Source organism: Dendrobium catenatum, chloroplast, assembly GCF_001605985.2.
Source record: "Dendrobium catenatum cultivar zhong ke IV hao chloroplast, complete genome".
In the NCBI taxonomy this organism is placed as follows: Eukaryota; Viridiplantae; Streptophyta; class Magnoliopsida; order Asparagales; family Orchidaceae; genus Dendrobium; species Dendrobium catenatum.
In genome coordinates, this window is record NC_037361.1 from 112,501 (window position 1) to 125,000 (window position 12,500).

Consider the following 12,500-nt stretch of genomic DNA (forward strand, 5'->3'; position numbering starts at 1 on the left):
AATATAGAAAAGAAAGAGATTTTTTATTACTATTCTGAATATTAAATATGAATATTAAGATAGAATATTCATATTCTATTTATATTATATATATATTTGTATATTATATATTTGTGATTTGTATGTATTATGTATATTATATATATTTCTATTTATTAATAAATAGAAATATTCAAATTAAATTACTTTAATTTTGTATATTCTTTTTGTATATATTCCTTTAGAAAACAAGAAATATAAAATACGTATATGATTATTACATTATGTAAATATCAGAATGAAGATAGAAAATAGAAATCTATTTGTCTATTAAAATATAAAATAGAATCATTTTAGAATATTTTTCTTTTCTTTTATTATTTTTTTCTATTTGTATGTTATGATATTCTTGAGGGATTTTTGAAATTTATGGAATTAAGTATAGATAATGACTAATAAAGAGTAATTTCTATTGAACAATATATGTCTTTCACATACAACGATAAAAAGTAGTAACCTACCTTTTGAATGGCAGTTCCAAAAAAACGTACTTCTATGTCAAAAAAGCATATTCGTAGAAATCTTTGGAAAAAAAAAGGATCTTTAGAGGCAGTAAAAGCTTTTTCTTTAGCTAAATCTGTTTCCACCGGACAGTCAAAAAGTTTTTTTGTGCGACAAAAAAAAGTCTTGGAAAAATCTTAATTGACATGTTTCAAAGAACTTCCAAATTTCCATTTTTGAATTGTAAGACAAATGATTCAATTTTACTAAATTATATTTGTATTTCACTTCTCATATTAGTTAGAGCTAGGTAATATGAAAAATAAGAATCTTTCTGTCTACTTGATTCAAAGTACTCAGTATTGTGTATTTTATTCTTTTTTAGCATTTTTTTTCGATTTTTTATAGTCTTTATATATCTCTATTCTATTCTATTCTATTTTAGTTATTTTCTTCTTTTTATTGTTTATGTTCTATTTTATTCTATTTATTTCAATTTCTATTGATTGATATTGAATTCGTGAAATGGTTTTTTCTTTCCTATGAATTGTGCTTTTCAAAATAGAAAAGCACAATTACGATAGACAAGGAAGAATCTGAATATTTCATTCTACTTTATACTAAGGTGTTGGATCTCAAAATCGTTAGAAAAGAATTATGAATTTTATACCCCGACTGAGAACGAAACTATTGAGTTATGACTCTTCTGGATAAACAAGAGCTAGGTTTCTAGTTTCTAGTACGGAAAAGTTGATTATTCAAACTGAACTTACGAAGATACTAATTAAGTATTATTGATATTTTATTTATATTTAACATTTCCAGATGAATGAAAATGCATCTTTCTTCATTGTTTCCTAAACTCTATTGAATATCGACAATTCAACATGAATTTACTATATATATATATTATTATTATTTAAGATTATTTAAGGTAAGCCGCCATGGTGAAATTGGTAGACACGCTGCTCTTAGGAAGCAGTGCTAGAGCATCTCGGTTCGAGTCCGAGTGGCGGCATAAAGAATTATTCATATTAATAATATAGACACAATAGATCTAATAGAATCTAAAAGAGAATATTTTAAATATTCTCTTTTAGATTCTATTTAATCCCCTCCCCGATTTCAATTATTTAAAAGGGACTCTTCTTTATGATATTTGCAACCTTAGAACATATATTAACTCATATTTCCTTTTCGATCATCTCAATTGTGATTCTGATTCATTTGATGAACTTATTAGTCTACGAAATCGAAGGATTACATAATTCGTCAGAAAAAGGGATGATAGCTACTTTTTTCTCTATAACAGGGTTTTTAGTTATTCGTTGGATTTCTTCGGGACATTTTCCCTTAAGTAATTTATACGAATCATTAATCTTCCTTTCATGGAGTTTATCCATTATTCATATGATTCCGTATCTTGGGAATCATAAAAATGATTTAAGCGCAATAACTGCACCAAGTGCCATTTTTACCCAAGGTTTCGCCACGTCAGGTCTTTCAACTGAAATGCATCAACCCGCAATATTAGTACCTGCTCTACAATCTCAGTGGTTAATGATGCATGTCAGTATGATGCTATTGAGCTATGCAGCTCTTTTATGCGGATCATTATTATCAGTTGCTCTTATAGTGATTACATTTCAAAAAAGAATCGATTCTTTTTTGAAAAACAAGAATTTTTTCAGTTTAAGGAAGTCGTTTTTCTTTGGTGATATGGAATATTTGAACCAAAAAGGAAGTGTATTAAAAAATACTTCTTTCTTCTCATTTCAAAATTTTTACAAATATCAATTAATTCAGCGTTTGGATTATTGGAGTTATCGTGTCATTAGTTTAGGGTTTACCTTTTTAACCATAGGCATTCTTTCTGGAGCAGTATGGGCTAATGAAGCATGGGGTTCTTATTGGAATTGGGACCCTAAGGAAACTTGGGCATTTATTACTTGGACCATATTTGCAATTTATTTACATACTAGAACAAATCCAAAATTGCAAGATCAAGGGACAAATTCGGCATTTGTAGCTTCTATAGGATTTCTCCTAATTTGGATATGCTATTTTGGGATCAATATTTTAGGAATTGGGTTCCATAGTTATGGTTCATTCCAATGAATATATAATTGAATAAAAGAAAATACATGAAGAATACATAAAAAAATCGTCTGATACACAATGCAATGAAAATTTGTGCGAGTTTTTGAGAACCGTTTAAATAGAGGAATTATTCAAAAGGTTCTCAAAAACTTTAGATGTATCTCATTACAATTATAATTCACCCTTCCCTTTTTTTTTCATTGTACAACGAAGAATCGTGAAAATATGAAAGTCAAAGAATTCTAAGACTTTCTTTCCAATTAATGAAATTTAGTATTGAATCTAAAAAAAGAATTAGTATCTATAAAAATAATTAGATAAATTAGATAATAGAACTTGTACCTTGTAAACCGATAACGGGAGAACGAAATCAGGATAAAAACCAATTCCTATAATTATGAAACCCATGTGAGATACGGAAGAATAGGCAATACGTTTTTTTTTTAATTGCGTTGACCAAGAGAAGTTGAAGCTGCATAAATGATTTGTATTATTTCTACTATCACCAACCAGGGAGATAATCTAGAATGAGCGTGAGCTAATAATTCCATATTGATCCGAATCAATCCATATGCTCCCATCTTTAATAATATTCCAGCTAAAAGCATACATGTACTGTAATGTGCTTCCCTGTGGGTATCTGGTAACCATGTATGTAGGGGTATCATCGGCGATTTGACAGCATAAGCAATAAGAAAACCAAAATAGAGTATTATTTCCAATGCTGCAAGATACGATTGATTAGCTAATTTTTCTAAATCTAATGTTGGTTCATTGGAACCATATAAACCCATACCTAGAACTCCTATTAAGAGAAAAATGGAACCTCCGGCAGTGCACAAAATAAACTTTGTAGCCGAGTACAGGCGTTTTTTTCCTCCCCACATGGATAAAAGTAAGTAAACAGGAATTAATTCTAATTCCCACATGATGAAAAAAAGGAAAAGGTCTCGAGAAGAAAATGATCCTATTTGGCCACTATACATTGCTAACATCAAGAAATAGAAGAATCGCGGATTTCGAGTAACTGGCCAAGCTGCTAAAGTAGCTAAAGTAGTGATAAATCCTGTCAGTAAAATGGGTCCTATGGAAAGTCCATCGGTTCCCAGTCTCCAGTGAAAATCAAAAAGATTGATCCATTTATAATCCTCCTTCAATTGGATTAATGGATCGTCCAATTGGAAATGATAACAAAATACATAGGTCATTAGAAGGAGCTCTAGGATACATATACATAGAGTATACCACCTATACACTTTATTTCCCTTATGAGGGAAAAAGACAATTGAAGAACCCGCGAATATGGGCAAAACAAGAAGTATTTTTAACCAAGGAAAAGAACTCGTGATAAAGACAAGATAAAATTAGACCAGAAAAGTCCGTACTCGAGAAAAGAAAATAGATTATTCTTCTCCCGAGCACGAGGTTTTGTCGGTAAAGAGGAATCAAATGATTCAAGTGGAGTTTTTTGTCACATATCAATAAGAAAGACCCATGCTGCGAGTTGTTTCATGCCATAAATAAACACGGACACTCAAAAAATCCGTTGGACAAGCGGATTCACATCTTTTACAACCTACACAATCCTCGGTTCTTGGCGCAGAAGCAATTTGCTTAGCTTTACATCCGTCCCAAGGTATCATTTCCAATACATCCGTGGGGCAAGCTCGAACACATTGGGTACATCCTATACATGTATCATAAATCTTTACTGAATGTGACATTGGGTCTATAAATTCCAGTTTTGAACACAAAAGATTTTCGATCTGGTAAAATAAGATAAGAAAATGAAATAAATCATAGATTTTCTATTGTAGACACCAGACGAATCAATGATTTATCAAAATTTGAAGAATCAATAGATTTTCTAATCTGTTTATGAGAAAGGGCCAAGATACTTTGATTTCCATTTCAATAATCATTAAATATGAGTTTACAAATTCAATTCATGTGAATTTTCCTATCTTTCTATTATATAGAAATAGAATTAAATTAAGGATATTCTGATATATTATATATCAGAATATCAGATAAATACGTTTGTTATTAGGTTAGTTATAGAATAAGTTCGTAACTATAAATCATAAATCTATATGAAAAAAGAGAAGAAAGAAAAATAAAAATATTCTAATATTATATTATCTTATTATTCTAATTCTATTAGATTCTATTTAGAATATTCTATCTAAAAGTCTTATGTTTTGATTTCTATGTGAAAATAGAAGAATTCTAACTAATTATTCAGCAAATTCGATTGATTGATACGAGTTGATTTTCTGTTACGATGGATCGACGAAACAATAGCTAGCCCAATAGCTATAACAAAGATTGAGAAGATTTCTCCTTTGAATTGCCGACTATTAAATATATCGGAAAATGTGACAAGATTTAGATTCACCGAATTCAGTATAAGCTCAAGACACATAAGTGCTCTAACCATGTTTCGGCTTGTGATCAGTCCATAGATACCGATAGAAAATAAATAAACACTTAGAAAAAGTACATGCTCTAACATCATTGATAAATCCCTCATCTATCTCGATTGATTTCAATATGAACAAAAATGAAACCGATTCAGTTGACTAGACTAGAAGAATTACATAACAAAAGAAGATATTCACAGTAGATTGAAACAAAATAGATTAAATCCATTTTCATTCTTTAATTTTAAAAAAGGAAGTTCTTATTTCTTATTATATTAGAATTCTATTATTGACGAGCCATAGTAATTGCACCTATCAAAGAAACTAAAAGAATTATAGAAATGAGTTCAAAAGGGAGATAAAAATCTGTGGATAAATGAATCCCAATTTGTTGAACGTTACTTATTAAGTCCTGTTCTATAATCTGATTTGATCTTGTAGTCCGAAAAATTCCGGACCATGACGTATCTGGGATAGTAGTCATTAATGAAAAAAAAATATTTCTTTTATTCTTTGATATTCATATTTACATATTGAATTCTATAAATTAGATTTCTATTTTATAGTATTGAAATCTCAATTCATTTTTTATCTATTTTCTAGAAATAGATAAAAAAGAGTTCATGTTCCACCGAATCACACGTAGAGATATTGCTAACACACATAGAGTTAATGGTATTTCATAACTAATCGATTGAGCTGCAGCTCGTAGACCGCCTGAAAAGGAATACTTATTATTTGATCCATATCCTCACATAAGAAGACCAATGGGGACAATACTTGAAAAGGCAATCCATAAAAAAACACCTATACTGAGATCAGCTAAAACAAGGTGATATCCAAAAGGAATTACTAAATAACTTAGTAGAATTGATATAAACCCTATAGAGGGTCCGACCCTAAATAAACGAATATTACCTCTAGATGGAAGAAGATCCTCCTTCAAAAGTAGTTTGGTCCCATCCGCTAAAGCTTGAAGAATTCCTAACGGGCCGGCATATTCAGGCCCAATACGTTGTTGTATTGCTGCAGATATCTTTCTTTCTAACCACACAATGACTAATACCCCCATTGTGATTCCTAAGACAAGGATTAAAATGGGGACAAAAATCCATATGAATTCATAGACTTCTTTTAAGGATTCTAATCTATAAAAAGAATTAATAGTTTGTACTTCTGTCGTATCAATTATCATTTCAACGATCAACTTCTCCCATAATGATATCTATACTACCTAGTATCGTCATTATATCAGCCAATTTCATTCTTTTAACTAGCTGGGGAAGAATTTGCAAATTGATGAAACCGGGTGGACGAATTTTCCATCTCCAGGGGAAAACACTACTATCTCCTATTAAAGAAATTCCTAATTCTCCTTTTGGGGCCTCTATCCTTACATAAAGTTCTTGTTTTAACAATTCAAAATTGGGTGAAAGTTTTTTAGTAATAAATCTATATTCAAAATTATTCCATTCGGAATCCTTTGTCCTATGAAAACGCCGGTTTTCTAAATTTTCATAAGGTCCTCCAGGAATTCCTTCTAGAGCCGGTTGAATGATTTTTATGGATTCTTGCATTTCACCGATTCTTACTAAATAACGAGCTAATGTATCGCCTTCTTTTTGCCATTTGACTTCCCAATCAAATTTATTGTAACACTCATAGCGATCAACTTTACGAAGATCCCATTGGATTCCAGAAGCTCGTAACATTGGTCCTGATAAACCCCAATTTATTGTCTCCTCCCCACCAATAATGCCCACTCCTTCAACTCGTTCCAAAAAGATGGGATTTCGCGTAATGAGCTTTTGATACTCAACAACTTCTGTTAAAAAAGAATCACAGAAATCAAAACATTTATCTATCCAGCCATAAGGTAAATCCGCAGCTACTCCTCCGATGCGGAAAGAATTATGCATCATCCGCATACCTGTGGCGGCTTCGAATAGATCATATATTCATTCCCTCTCTCTTAAAATATAGAAAAAGGGAGTCTGTGTACCAATATTGGCCATAAAAGGGCCAAGCCATAACAAATGGGAGGCTATACGGCTCAGCTCCAGCATAATAACTCTAATATAACTGGCCCTTTTAGGCACTTGAACACTTTCCAATCGTTCTGGTGCATTTACTGTTATTGCTTCTGTGAACATAGTAGCTAAATAATCCCAACATGTTACATAAGGCAAATATTGTATAATTGTTTGGTTCTCCGCTATTTTTTTCCATCCCTCTGTGTAAATAGCCCAATATAGGTTCACAGTCAATAACATCTTCACCATCCAGAGTAACGATCAGCCGAAGAACACCATGCATTGATGGGTGGTGAGGACCCATATTGACTATTATGAAATTTTTTCTTGTAGCCGGTACAGTCATATTTTTTTCCTTAATTCATTATTTCATTAGATTATGAAAATGAAAAATATAAAAAAAATAATAACTGAAACTAATAAAATAAGAAAAGAATGAAAAAAATAAAAAATAACAAGGATAATGATAATAAGAATAAAATAATAAGAAATTCCAATTTAATTAACGAGTTTTTGGTTCCCGAATATCTAACTGATCCATTAATTTCTTATAACGCACTTTCTTTTTCTTTGACAAATAAGTCAATAATCGTTGACGTTTTCCCAGAATTCTTCGTAGACCTCTTTGCGATAAAAAATCTCTTTTGTGCAATTCTAAATGTGAAGTAAGTCTCCGTATCTTACTGGTGAAATGGAATACTTGAAATTCAACAGACCCACTATTTTCTTCTTTTTCTTCTTGTGTAATAACTGAGATGAATGAATTTTTGACCATAAATTAAGATTTCTATCTTTCTTTTCTGTGAATTTTACGGATCAGGAAAAATAATAATATTTCTTATGTCAGTTATTTTCATCTAGTATACATCAAAATTGGATTTCATTCATATACTACTTTGTTTTTTCTTTATGTGGTTTATGTTTCTATGTTTTGTATATTTGATCCAAATATACAAAACATATATGTATTCACAAAAGAAAACAATTTCTTTTTATTTTACTTAAAAGGATTCCGTTATTCCTAATGAAAATTGATACACTATGAAATTACACTATGAAATCAGCATCATGTAGTAGAATGTTACACAGTGTATATGTTTCGGCTTTCATCTATGAATCTACCAAATATGTTACACGATATGTAGGAAATCCACTATAGATTTTTTTCATTTTTCATTGGAATTGAATTCATTCTCAATTGTGAATACATATGTATTCTTGACATACTGAAACGACTGCTGTTATTGGTATCAAACCAATAGCGATTCATACAAGCTACATCTTCTAATCGAAAATTGGGCCAAAGAAACAATTTGAATTTCATGAAATCTTTTCTATCTGTATTAATATGTTTGTTCTCATTCAAAAATTGTCCACAGTTTCTTATTTTGTTTTCATTGCAAAATCTTGTATTTCTATCCACAACATGAAAATTCCGGGAATTGAAACAAATTCGAATTCGAAATTCTCTACGACGTCTGGGAGATAGAATATTTTCAGGAACAAGTAAATCATAATGATTTTTGTCTCCACTCAAAAATATGTTGCTGTGTCGTGCAATGGATTTTTCAAACCCCCCTTTCTCAATATATCTTTTTTTTGTGTATTTTTTCTTTGTTTGATGCTTTTTCTTATCGACCAATGAAATATCCATAGTTTGATATATAATATATTTTCCTTTCCTTTGTATAGATAGACAAATTGGTTCAATAATAAATATTCCCTTTCTTATCAATTCTGCAAGAACTAGGTCCTTTTGAATCAGCATTTCATCTATATTTATTTCACCTCTTTGAATCGAAGATATAGCAATTTCCTTTGGATTTCTTAGTCTAAGTAGGAGACAATATATCCTGATATTTTTCATTATTTCTTTCTTCAAGGGATCAGCCCATCTTAGTTGAAAAAGTAAATATTTTTTCAAAAAGAAATCTAGTTCCATTTCATTCTTGCTCTTATATTGTTTCTTTTTTAGAACCTTTTTCATTTCTAATCTTGCGTAATCTTCTTCAACAGTTTTTTGATTTTCTTTTTTTATTTTTCGTAGATTCCATACAAGATTTCCTTGGACCTGTTGTTCATTCTCTTCCTGCTTGGAATTTCCTAATTCACGATCTTTTTTTTTATTAGATGATTTCTTTGGATTTACGTTAATGCTTTTACTTTTTTCATTTATAGAAAAATGAAAAAAGAGTGATTTGATTGGGATGATCCAAGGTTTAATTTTATATACATCAAAAAGTAGCACAAATTCTGGGAAGAACCAAGTTTCTAGATTGGATATAGTATCATGATTTGATGCGGTATCATAGAACCTTTCTTTATTCATTCCCATGCAATCAAAAAAGTTTCTTTTTTGATTGCATGGTTTGATCTCTTGATGAATTGTAGGAAAAAAAAGATCTTTTTTTTCCATTTTTTTGAAATTCTTAATTTCATTTTTAGTATCTTTCTGAATCTTGATACCAATATGTACATCGGTCCAGATCTCAATATTATTTAGAAAACAAAGATGAAGAATTCTACAATCAAGATATTTTCTATCCAAATTTGTATTCCTATCAATAAGATATCCTTTTTCTAGATAATTATTACTAGGTATACTTACCAATACATAAAATGATTCAGGTTTCGATATATTGAAATGAGATAGAATTTCTTGGTCCCCGTTTATTTCTAATGTTGATCCAGAAATGTATAAATTAGGAAGGTTTATGTATTTATATGAGAAAAGATCATATCTGTAATGTTTTTTCCATTTGTCTTTTTGACTCATAAATGAATTTGCTGCATAGTCATCTTTTTTCATGGAATAAATAAATTGGTATTTTTTATATAAATCCAATTGGTTTGATTCCTTGTTTTGAATCATACGATGTTTATTGATTCTATTTCGCCATTCTTTAGGTACTAATGGAGACCTTTTTTTTTGAGATAAATCGTATTGATAATGACCTTTTAACCAATTTTTCCATTCGTTCATTACATACGTATGAATTTTATTATGTGAGTTAAATATTCCATGTATCATACAATAGTCTTTTAAATTATCCTTAAAAAAAGGATAGCTCCCTTGATATTTAAGTACAGGTCTCAATTGATGCTTATTAAGTAATTGGTTTTGTGATATTTTGTAAAAAACATATGCTTGGGACAGGGAAGATAAGTTCCAATAAGTATTGGAATTTTGATTGCTATTCGTAGTATTATCAGTATTTGAAAACGATTTGAATTTTTTTATAGTCAAAAGAAAATTCATTGTATTTTTATTTGTTTCATCAATTCCTTCTTGTTCTTGATTTATTTCATTGTTGTAAATGGATTTAGTAAAGATCTTTTTTGTTGATTCAAAGAAAAGTTGTGCATTTATCTTAGAAACGGTAATGGTACATAGCAAAATATCTATGTATATTTTTTCAATGAATGATTTGATAAAGTAGTGTGATTTACGCATTAATCGGATATTTTTCCTTTTTAATATTTTCAAAATATGTTTCTGTGATCCCGATCCTTTATTATCAGAAATTAGAACTATTTCTTTTTTTTTCTTGTCTTTTGCGATTTGTTCAATTTGATTCCTTATTTTGATTGTCTTATCAGAAAGGTCTTTCATTCTTTTTTCTATTACGGACGATTCGCGAAGAATATTCTTATTTCTTTTGAAATCTTTTTTGTTTTCGTTTGGTTCATATACTTTTTCTTTACTTAATTTAAATAATAAAATTGGATTTACTTTCTCCAGTTTTTTCATTATTAGTTTGATAATTTGAACGACCCCTTTTGTTTTTTCTTTTAGAATTTTTAGAAAGGATTTTATTTTTTTATTTATTTTATTTAAAGATTTTAAAACTTTTGAAAATTTATTTTTCACCTTTTTTTTTCTTTTTTGGAGTTCTTTATAAATAGGTTCAAAAAAAAAAGGTCGTTTTCGGGGAGAACCAAAGGGAAGTTCCGCTTCCATTCCCCAGACTGTTAAAAAACAAAAATTTGTTTTTTTCTCTTTTTTTTTCATTAGATCTCTATGATGAGATTGTGCCTTAGATTTTCTCCAAGGTTTTAGACAGAAAGGATATAGAATCTTTATCTGAATACCATCTATTAACCAATCTTGGGGAAATTCTGTTTCTGATAATTGAACACCATTATAGGTGCATTTAATATGGATTTCTCTATTCCATTCCTTAAAATCCTCGTCCCACTCGGGAATTTGGAATAATAACATACGGAAAAGGTTTTTGGCTATTATTAATGAAGGCAATAGAATGTATTTTCTAAGAAAAGATTGGGTTATTAACATCAAACTTCTTATTACTTGAGTAAATATAAAAGCATCCCAAGCTTCTGATATTTCTATCTGTTCGTTTTTATATCTTTTTTCCTCTTTCTTCTTTTCTTCTTTTTTATCGTCATTTTCAAAATAGGAAATTTTTAATTCTGATTCTTGTTTTCTGCCCATCCAATTCCTAAAAATTAGATTCTTCATTTCGTTGATATCAAAAGACGAAAAAAAAAACATTTTGTCTAGACGATCCAAAAAAAGTGGGGAATGTACATTTACTTGAAAGAGGTCCCAAATAACTGTTTTACGTCTTTGAGCGCGCATGGATCCTTTGATTAGATTGCGACGAAAATCCGATTGTTGTGAGTAACGTATCAAAGCCACCTCTCCCTCTTCCATTGGATCATCGTTTTTATCATTGTTACTAGTATTCTGAATACTAGAAATAGAATTGGTATTCTGATCATTATCGTTATAAATTATCACAAGTTTGGCTCTTCTTGAATGAATCTCATAATCGTCTTCCTCCAATTCTTCTCCATTTTCTTCTTCCTCTTCTTCCAATTTCTCGGTTAATTTGTATGACCATCGAGAAACCTTTTTACTGACTTCTTCTATTCTAATTCCAATAGATTTTTTTTTCATTGTTTTTTGATCTTTTGTATGTGTTGTAATTACATCAAATACAAATTGCAAATATTTTGCTTGACTTTCTGAATCAATTCCTTTTTCTTCTTTAGAATTCAAAAATGATTGACGTTGGAGTTCTACGGAATCATTAATAAGTAGATCATGAATCTTATTTAGAAAAAAAAATTCTACTAAATCTTCTGTATCTGTATAAGTATTCATGATTACACATGAATCTAATTCTTTTCTCGTTCCTCGATATGGTCCGTTGAAAAAAGGATCATATGCTTTTGGCAAGCATTTTTTTTTTTTTTCATCATCACATAATATGGTTCTTTTTTCAAGCATATCCAGACTAGAGGATCCCTCATTTTTTTCTAGAATTTGGATTCGTCTTTTCAATTCATTGTTCAAATTGCACTTTTTTTTTTCATTAGTATAAATCCAAGAATTATAAAGATCTTCGTCGTATAGTTTTTCTATTATGTATAAAGAAATTCTTTGTTCTAGCATTTCCGAAAAAGTCGATAAACTGGGCGGATATGTAAAGGATAT

At 29.8% G+C, this 12,500-nt stretch overlaps 6 protein-coding genes, 1 non-coding gene and 4 pseudogenes across 7 annotated transcripts in view; 3 read left to right on the forward strand and 8 right to left on the reverse strand. All coding sequences in view use genetic code 11, as the record gives it.

Moving 5' to 3' along the window:
- Window positions 1–507: 507 nt before the first annotated feature.
- On the forward strand, window positions 508–681 carry rpl32 (ribosomal protein L32). Its single transcript has one exon. The coding sequence runs from the start codon at window positions 508–510 to the stop codon at window positions 679–681; it is 174 nt and encodes a 57-aa protein (YP_009472311.1).
- Window positions 682–1,418: 737 nt separating this feature from the next.
- On the forward strand, window positions 1,419–1,498 carry trnL-TAG. Its single transcript has one exon. It is a non-coding gene; the product is annotated as a tRNA-Leu (tRNA).
- Window positions 1,499–1,632: 134 nt separating this feature from the next.
- Window positions 1,633–2,598, forward strand: ccsA (cytochrome c biogenesis protein). Its single transcript has one exon. It carries the CDS (start codon window positions 1,633–1,635, stop codon window positions 2,596–2,598), a length of 966 nt encoding a protein of 321 aa, YP_009472312.1.
- Window positions 2,599–2,963: 365 nt separating this feature from the next.
- Window positions 2,964–3,941, reverse strand: ndhD (annotated as a pseudogene).
- A 117-nt stretch (window positions 3,942–4,058) lies between these two features.
- On the reverse strand, window positions 4,059–4,304 carry psaC (photosystem I subunit VII). Its single transcript has one exon. The coding sequence runs from the start codon at window positions 4,302–4,304 to the stop codon at window positions 4,059–4,061; it is 246 nt and encodes an 81-aa protein (YP_009472313.1).
- Window positions 4,305–4,813: 509 nt separating this feature from the next.
- ndhE (NADH dehydrogenase subunit 4L) lies at window positions 4,814–5,098 on the reverse strand. The gene has a single exon. The coding sequence runs from the start codon at window positions 5,096–5,098 to the stop codon at window positions 4,814–4,816; it is 285 nt and encodes a 94-aa protein (YP_009472314.1).
- A 191-nt stretch (window positions 5,099–5,289) lies between these two features.
- On the reverse strand, window positions 5,290–5,501 carry ndhG (annotated as a pseudogene).
- Window positions 5,502–5,646: 145 nt separating this feature from the next.
- ndhA lies at window positions 5,647–6,060 on the reverse strand (annotated as a pseudogene).
- A 139-nt stretch (window positions 6,061–6,199) lies between these two features.
- On the reverse strand, window positions 6,200–7,382 carry ndhH (annotated as a pseudogene).
- Window positions 7,383–7,538: 156 nt separating this feature from the next.
- On the reverse strand, window positions 7,539–7,811 carry rps15 (ribosomal protein S15). Its single transcript has one exon. It carries the CDS (start codon window positions 7,809–7,811, stop codon window positions 7,539–7,541), a length of 273 nt encoding a protein of 90 aa, YP_009472315.1.
- A 378-nt stretch (window positions 7,812–8,189) lies between these two features.
- Window positions 8,190–12,500, reverse strand: part of ycf1 — a 5,520-nt gene continuing 1,209 nt past the window's right edge. The window contains exon 1 of the mRNA in view: window positions 8,190–12,500. This exon is cut by the window's right edge and continues 1,209 nt beyond it. Within this exon, the coding sequence (YP_009472316.1) occupies window positions 8,190–12,500 (4,311 nt within the window).